The following is an 8,961-nucleotide window of genomic DNA, read 5'->3' as shown; positions in this document are numbered from 1 at the left end:
TTTTAACTCAGAGGAAAACTGGCCACACCTTATCTCTGAGCTGATTTTAGTTACCTGGTTGCCTAAGGGCACAGAAGGAAGAAATTAGTAAAACCTTTAGATGTGCAAGTCCGGAACAGTAAATCTTAAAATGCACTTGTTGAAAAAACTGCTCCCTCTCCCATCAGACAGGAAACCAAAGTGATCCAGGTGCCTTCACTTTGTTTCCCTGGTGTGTCAGTCAGTCACTGTTGCCCTGCAGGAAACTGCAGAGTAAGTTGAGGAGAGGAGCTCTTTGGCTTTGAGGTTGTGCACCAAGTCAGAGCATGCAGTGGTGGTTTGCCACAGGAGGAAACCCCTGTGCAGGGGGAAGCAGGAGCTTTCCTCTTCCACAGAAAATAACAGGATTATTTTATTGTGAGACTTGTGCCTAAACCTCCTCCCCAACCACAGGTTTTGAAAGACTCAGCAGAACCCCCAGCATGTCCACTTCAAACATGTTACCTATGGTTTGTTTAGAACCTGTGGGGTTTTTTGGTTGGTTGGTTAGGGTTTTTTTTTAATAATTTCTCCTCTAAGATTAGTGCTGGTACAAAAGCCTAGTCTTCCCTTCCAAAACAACTCCCCCGAGACCTGAATTACAATGAAAGTGTCCAAGAAGACTAGCTCCCTGCTTTCTACAGCTGTGCTGCAGGCACAGAGAAACCCAGCTGAAGGGGAGGGACCTTGCTGCTCACAGAGGTGGATGCTACTGCTGCGTGGCAGAGAGGAAATGAAGACCAAACCTGGAACAGATTAACAAATGCAGCTGTATGCTCTCAGCTGCCCCTGCAGCAGCAGGGCTTTCCCCGACACTCACCTTAACAAGTGCCAAAGGCCATATGCTTCATCATGTAGCGCAACTACAGCTGTACTCTCAGTATTTTAGGATCAAAGCATCTGCTATCTCTGTGTCCAGAGTATGAAAGCTCAGCTCTCACATGCTCATTTTAATAATGCCAAAAGGATTACAGCCCATGTTTGTAGCAGGAAGCTTCTTGCTGTGTGTCTGAGATCTGGCCCCTTTGTTTCCTGATTTAAATAAATATAATGGTGCAATTATGAGACCAGGGCACAAGGGAAAAAATAACTCACAAATAAGGCATAAATATTTACTGTCACAAAAACAGTAAATACACTGGAAAAGCAAGTTACAATGAGGGGTCTCATAAGCTGAAAAGGCAACCAGGTTGTCTGAACCACACCGTAGCCAAATTTCGGTGCTCAGCTGAGAGAAAGTAAGCTGCAGCCACTCACTGTATTTCTGTATCACTACTGGCTTAGGAAGTAAGTTGTAACAAGAAGGAATACAGGGTGCCACCTTTGCTGACGTTCATTCTTTTTGCTGCAAACTTAAGAGTTAAACTTTTGTCTCCCAGCAAGCTGAGTAGCAGCCTGCAGTAGTAAGCATGGGTTCATTGTCTAGGGAGAGATAACTGGGTAAATGAACTTGGGCACAGGAAAATGAGAACAAAGCTCAAATGCCTCTGAAGAAACCGCACTCAAAACGTTGCTCTGCCGAGCCCAAAGCCCAGAGGTACTTGCACTGAATGAACAAAAGAAAAAGGGCTGGAACTGACACACACCAGTGGAGCTGTCTTGGGGGAATAGAAAAATAGATGGGGCGGAATTCCCTGACTGCTCCCATCTGGGAGCACACGCTGCACCAGCCCAGATGCAGCTTGCCAGGGAGTAGGAGAAGGTGTCCACTTACCGATCGTCAGTAACAGCCGGGGAGTTACGACTGTATCTGCGCACCTTTTGCTCCACTGGTGGGTATGAGCCTCAGGAGCTGCACACAGTACAAAGCAGCAGGAGGACCGATGTTGAAAATTACAGCACCCATGAACTGCAGTATAGCTTAACAACCTTCCTGTGAAGTTATTCGCCAGCTACACTGAGCATGCTTAAAATCAACAATGCAAATGCTTTTAAGGACACTTTATAAGCACAAAAATAGTAGAAACAAAACTTTGTGAACAATTTGAAAGATACAAAAAAGTGCCTTTCCATAGCAGTGCTTTAAAAATGCACACAATGGTATATACTCTTATTGCTCAAAAAAACTAGTCTGAAATATTAAAACAATTTCCAGAGGTGCTGAAACAGATTTTTAAAAAATCATATGAAACAGGTCAGCAGAGACAGCACCATTAATTTTTCTCTTTTCATGATGCACTTATTTAAAACTATATAGTTATAGATGTGTCATTTTTCCCCTCTAATTAGCAAAGCTTTTTTCCTATTCATAAATTATTCACAAAGACATTTATTTTATTATTTGGATTTTTTTAAAAACACTTTATAACAAAAAGGGGATGGGGGACACTGTCACAATATTTCTTAAATCTATCAGCCTGAATTACTCTAATGAGAGATTAGTTTACATCTTTTTTACACACTTGAGGATACTGTCAGGTCAGGCTACTTCCTTTGTTTCATTCTTTGGGGGAAGGAAAGCATTTAGAATTTGCTTTTGGAGAAAAGGTAAACAAACAGTAAAATCATTTGCCATCTCAGCCTCAACAGTATCCCCATGGTGACGAGGGAAGTTGTAACAACCGAACATGGGGTAAGGTACGGTCCAAGTATTTTAGTTACTTTACAAAGGTTGTGTACCACTACCCTGTAATGAACATGCATGATACATAAGACCACTTATGCTAACTACATTACCGTATCACAACGTCCGAATACATGGGTAAGACTACAATCAAGCTACTGAAGTACCAGAAAAAGGACTCTAGTACTTGATCTGGTGACTGACTGTGAATCGGTGGCAAACAAAAAACCCCAAAGCAAATACGATAGTCTATTTCTGACTCATATGGGCCCTTAAATTAAATTATTAGCAAATGTTATTGCCTCGCAAGGCTGGGTTTTTTTCCAGTCCTCTCCCTTGATTGCTAGTAGTGCAACTTTGTAATTAACAGGGTTATGCATTGGTCGCAGTCTCTGGTGGGTCAAAGAAAAGAGAGAAAATTCCCACTGTGCTTGGCCTGAAATTACCACGCCCTTCTCTCTTTCTAGAAGGGAAAATTTCCTGACAGTTTCTAATGAATTACAAACAATACTTTCTTTAAACATTTCCAGACACTTGTTTTTGTAAAGATAATACATCTTGTCAGGCACAGACAAGGTGAGACTGTACGCTGTGTATGGTTGTGCGAGAACATAGTGCTCTCTACAGAAACCTACCTGTTCGTTCAGGGAAAGAACTACACGTACAAGTGATGTATCGGCGTGGGTCAGCCTTGTGGGTTGGCATCGATTGCAGGAGTCCTGGCAGCTTTCAGAAGGGGTTAACACAAATATATTCATCTTGAGCCATAGAAACAAATGACCGAGCCTACTATAAAGTTAGAATGCATAATGGATTGGAATAATATATATTTATCCTACTTACTGCATGGACAAATAACTTTGAAATAATTTGTAGCAGGGTATATTTTTAAACTATTTGGAAGGGAGGGGGAGGCTCTTTATAGTATAAATATATTTCACTCCAGCCCACTATATATAAAATCTATTTTCTTCCTCAGAACATACTCATTTTCAGTAGTATTATGACCAGAATGTTTTGGTATGTTGCATCTGTACTCTTCAATCAATGGGCAATGTACAGTTACCAGCAGAACACCTCAGCTCTGCACCATTTACCCACCACAAACTGCCAAGAGGTTTGTGGGGGTTTTGGTTTTTTTCTTCCTTTCTTTAAAGTGCCCCCTACATCTTCATCTCTGTGGTGAGATTTGACTAGTTACAGAGTCCGATTCCAGATAATAGAGTGACTGAAACAATAAATACGGTTCTACAAAAACATTCTGGTTATCTTCTATAATTGCGACGAAATATATCACAATATATTATATACCTACACTTATAATACATGCACAAACATGTCTCACGTGGACAGACACTACAAAAAATTATCTCCCCCCCTCCCCTAAATGCAGAAAAAGTAAGAAAATGGGGGTTTGGTCCAATCCATATGAAGGGTAAAAGAAATTGGAAGGGTAAGTCAACGCCTCTCTACCCACCTTTCCCAATAAAATATCAACACCCCCAAGCCCCCAGCTTTTTTGGCCTAGCCATGAAAGGGGAATGTCTTTACATTTAGCCTTAGCTACAGCTTGAGATCACCTCTTTTTATGGGACTATCATCCACGTCCCCACATTCTCTCCAAGTGCGCAAGATCACAGGCTGGCCAATCACGGAGCGGCCCACAAGTCACGGAGAGCACCGGCCCCTGGGGACCGACTACCAGTCCCGAGACAGCTTGGTGTTCTGATCCCTTTTGGGAGGTGCGGGGGGTGGCCCCCTCCGTAACGTTGCATAGCCAGATATATGACTGCCCCCGAAGCTGCTCGTCTTCTGTTGGTCAGCCAGCAGCTCTGGTGGAGGCGGAGGCAGGGCCATGTCATCCATGGTGGCTGTGGGCTCTGTTCTGGACATCCGCGCGGAGGAGAGGGAGCCGTGCCGGGTGATGGATTTCCGCTGCAGCGTCCGGTTGAGGTCTGCCAGGAATCCTGGCTGAACGCTAAGGCTGGACTTGGGTGAAGTGGGCACTTGAGGGCCAGCTGACCCTGGTGGCTCTGCGACCTCCGCCTGCGTCAGTCGAGTGCTGTCGTTCCGCTTCGGACGTGTGGGCGGTGGGGCTTTTTTCACAGATGGTTTTGACCACGCCTGAGGCTGGGGATTGACAACAGCGACTTTTGGGGAGGTGCTGCCTGAAAACACAGATGGGATCTCAACTGGCGGGAGAGGAAGATCTATTTCAGGTGGTGGTGGTGGAAAGTCTGAATCGGACGGTGGTGAAGGGAATTCGACCACAGGTTCCTTCCCAGACACAGCCGGAGCAGGAGCCTTGGCCGGGATACCTCCTTGCGGAAGGACAATGGGCAGGCTCACCCCAGAAAGGTTGAGCTTTCCTGGCTTTGGAGGGGCTGCAGGAGGTGATGACTCCTTGGAAGGAGACCCTGACGGCTCTGGTGGGTGTGCAAATTTGCTGACAAGGCGGTCCACTGAAGGTCTCTTGGACTCATGGTACTCAGTGGAGCTGGTGGACTTGATGCTGGAGTTTCGCTGAGGTGTTGGAGGTGGTTTCTTCCCTCCAGGGCTTGATGTCTTGCTGGTCTTTTTGACTGGAGACCCTGATTTGTCAGGGGGGGGAGAACCTGCAGAGGAAGCTGGGGAAGGAGGTGGAGGAGGAAACACTAAGCTGCTCTCTGGTGGAGGAGGGGGGAAATCTGGGGAGGGAGCAGAAGCGGGCTGCCATTTGGGCTTTGCCTTCACTGCTGGAGGCGACTGCGGAGCCACGCTCAGTGGAAGGGGTTTCAGAGGCTGGGGCTCAGTGGCAGGTGGGGTGGGAGGAGGTGGGAACTGGCTAACTATCTGTTTCACCACCGACGGCACTGGGGACTGAGGGGATGGAGGAGGCTTCACAGAGAAACTCTGCTGCTTTGGGAACGTTGCGGGGGGAGTGGGGCCGGGAGGGGCTGGGGGCAGGGGAGGCATCTGGGGAGAGGTGACACTTGGTTGTTTCTTTATTGCAAGGGGCAAGGGAGCTGGCACAGGGGGGGTGGCATGCGTGACCCCTGGTGACGCTGCCTTCCCACTAGGCTGTGGGGGGAGAGCTGCCATGACAGGCTTCGGGGGTGCCTGGGGTGGTGGCGGGGCAGGCACAGGAGGAGGAGGTGGTGGCAACGAGGAGGTGGCCGTGGCGGTGGCCTGGCATATATTTGGTTGAACCTGATGGATTTTGGGGGGCGGCGGTGGCGGCGTGAACTGTGGCACAGAGGGGGCACAAGGCGCCGGCTTCAGTTGCGCCATGGCCGAGCCCGGTGTGGGGGGAGGCGGCGGCGGGGGGGGAGGTGGCATGACCCCGTTGGGGGGCACCAGTAGCTGAGGCTTTCCCGAGGGCGGGGGGGGCGGGGGGGCCTGCTGTGCAGCAGGAGCTTTGGGAAAAGGCCCGCCGTGCTGGGCAGCGTTCTGCAGCCTGGTGATGGTGCTGTACTTGACGAACATGGTGGCGGGGGAGCCCGCAGACGGGGCGGCCTGGCTGGGGAGGGGGGGCGGGGGTGGCGGAGGGGGGGGGCGGGGGTGGCGGGGGTGGGGGAGGCGGGGGGGGCAGCGGGGGGGATGGCTGCGATGCTGTGTAGGGGGTCGCCGCTTTTGTCTGTGGGGACACAGGAGGTGCGACAGACATGAAGGGCCGACCTGCAGGCTCCATTCGGGCCTATTGGGAAGGGATTTTTAGTGAAAGTGGAAAGGGAGAAAAGGAAAAAGATAAGAGAGGGAGGGAGGGAGGGAGGGAGGGAGGGAGGGAAGGAGACAAAGATTATAAAGTCAAGGTCTAAATGTGCCTGTCATTAAAAATTAAGTGGCAGATTACAGCATGCAGGAAGTATTAGCGAAACGATGCAGCCACACACTGACAAGCCTGGACCGTGCAGTCTGACCGGGCAGGCAGGGAGGGGAGCTGGCAAGAATCAGTGGAGCCAGGTCTGCTCCAAGCTAGGCTGAACGTCAGGCAGAAGCTGCACCAGCCTTGTCACTTCTGTGGGGCAGGCAGCTGTACCCAGCGAGAACCGCTGGTCCTCCGCTGGGCAAGTATAATGACCCAAACAGAGCGCTCCCCAGAGTGCCACAAGCCATGACAGAGGACATCGGGCAGAGCAAGAGACTCTGCGGACATCTCCTCAGCTCCGTGAGACTAGAGTTAAACCATACGTGGCCTCCCAGAGCATCTGCCAAGCCTTTACGTTGGTTAGCTCAGGCCTTACACTGTTCAGTGTTACAAAATGCAGAAATCCTGAACGGCTCAAACACGTGAAGAGCAACCTCTACGCAGGAATACTATTGAGATCCTACCACTCCACGTGCTCTGATACCCAAGACTGGCAAGGAAAAAAATGAGGAAAAAAAGGGACAACTGAGGTTTCCTAGGAAAATTTCCCCAGAAGGAAATGATTCGAGATCTGCAAAAGAAAGTTAGCTTAGGAAAGAAAAGCTATACATGCAACTATTACATTAAGCAGAAAAAGAAAGGAAAGGCAGGGAAAAACTGGCTAAGGGAAGGAGCAATGGGAAAGCAGCAGGCAATGTTTTAGTCTACTCATTGGGTTTTGCTCAAGTTAAATTGTTTCTCTAAAATTGTAAGCCTACATTCCTGTTAAAAATTAAGGAAAATTGCATTACTCAAGTTTATAAATATCCTCCAAATACAAAGTGGTTTGGCTACAAGCCAAGTTGTGAATTTCCCAGTGCACAGCACAGAAACATGCATGAGAAATGCAGTATCAACACGGCAACCGACCACACTGGGTACCTATACTTCATTAGTAGATACTTTGCCACAAGTTAGCCCCATTATGCTCATTCGCACTGTATGAGCAGGTTTGCATATTGCTTTGTTCTAAACACCAGCGCACAGAGTTTCTAGCTGCGCAGAACACCAAAAGGATTAGAGTCAGAAACAACAAACTGTGATCTACACCACACATGGAGTGTGCCTCTACCTGTCACAGTAGGTCTGGAAGGCAAGAGTATAACAAAGTTCTGGAGCTAAATCAAGGTGGACACATAACAAAACAGGAGAGAAATCTTGATCTCTTGCAAGTGTTAGTCTGTAAATTACCATTCTCCCAATCACCCAGGTTAATGAATTTTCAAGTAGCACCACCTGACCTTAATTGTGCCCTGTATAAGGCACCACGGGTGCGCTGAGCTTCACTTTTGACACCTGAGACAGCAAAAGGCAACAGGAAAAATAAAAGCGGCATAAACCAGACAGAGAGGGAGACTAAGGCATAACAGAAGAGCTATCCCTGAATGGCAAGGCCTTGGAGAATCTTGAATTTGTCACTTAAAGCACAGTGAGCACGCATTTTGATGCCTGTTGTAGCATCCCATTTGAAATAACGTGTTCAAAATCTAACAAGCAAAATGAGACATAACGAGATCTTCACTGCCCAGCTGTGAAGAATGTGAACAGATGAATAAAGTATCCTTTGGGCAAACAGCCATCTTTCAAAATATGAAGTGGACAGATCACCTGCATTTTGGGAAAGGTAGGTTTTTTAATCTTAGATATATTTGAAACAGAGAGGAATTTTCCTCATATCTATTGAAGACAGTCATTTTCACAGTGAGCAAATTAAACACTCAGGGAAAAGAATATTGTGCATCTCAGGAGGGGGAGCCCCTCCCATCTCCACAGAATCAAATTAAATTTCCACAACCAGAAACATATTCAGTAGTACTTGGTTTATAGAAGAACCTTGAAATAGATCACTGTCCTTGTTCATCCTTATAACTATGTCACGTCCTTCTGCGTATCTTGAAAAATTACTTATTGCAATACTATCAATTCATATTTGTAACATGCATCTTCATGACTACCTGGAACTCTCAGAAATGCTATAAAAAGAATAGTATCTATTTTTTAAAATAACAATAGTGCTTTTTTTTTTTTAGCTGTTTTTCCTAAGAAAACAAGCTTTTGCAATTGAACTGTTTGCCACCTCTTTTCCTATGCCAGTTGCTTTTGGTTAGCAAATTTCAGTCAAATCAGACAGACTGCTAGAAATCTCAATATATTTTCAACTTCGAGAAACTGTGAAGTTACTGGCCCCTGGTAAATGAGGGAAAAGCAGGCAGAACTCACCCATTTTTCACTTGTTGAGCAGTTAGCCACTGGCCAACCAGTACAACGTCCTGGCTGGCCGGCCAGCCTCAATGTCATCTCCCTGCTGAGCCAAAGCACACTCTGTTCTGCCCTGCTTGCTGAGGGGGATGAGGCAAGGGTGACAAGGGGGGAGAGCTGTTGCAGAGAGGGAAGGGACATGCTGGACAAGTCTCCATTAATTCTGCCACTTGCAGCAACCTGCCTTTATGAACTTCTTAAGCCAGCTTTGTCACCAAAGCACTGTGGAGTAACT

General features: G+C 47.2%; 1 protein-coding gene across 1 annotated transcript in view; it reads right to left on the bottom strand.

Moving 5' to 3' along the window:
• Nucleotides 1-509: 509 nt before the first annotated feature.
• The window catches only part of RAPH1 (Ras association (RalGDS/AF-6) and pleckstrin homology domains 1), a 99,344-nt gene continuing 90,892 nt past the window's right edge, over nucleotides 510-8,961 (bottom strand). The window contains 2 exon segments of the mRNA XM_075511454.1: nucleotides 510-6,115; nucleotides 6,117-6,257. Coding sequence (XP_075367569.1) covers nucleotides 4,280-6,115; nucleotides 6,117-6,257 — 1,977 coding nt within the window. The 3' untranslated portion in view covers nucleotides 510-4,279.

This window comes from Mycteria americana, chromosome 9 (assembly GCF_035582795.1).
Source record: "Mycteria americana isolate JAX WOST 10 ecotype Jacksonville Zoo and Gardens chromosome 9, USCA_MyAme_1.0, whole genome shotgun sequence".
Lineage (NCBI taxonomy): Eukaryota > Metazoa > Chordata > Aves > Ciconiiformes > Ciconiidae > Mycteria > Mycteria americana.
This window is presented reverse-complemented; position numbering and strand designations above follow the sequence as displayed.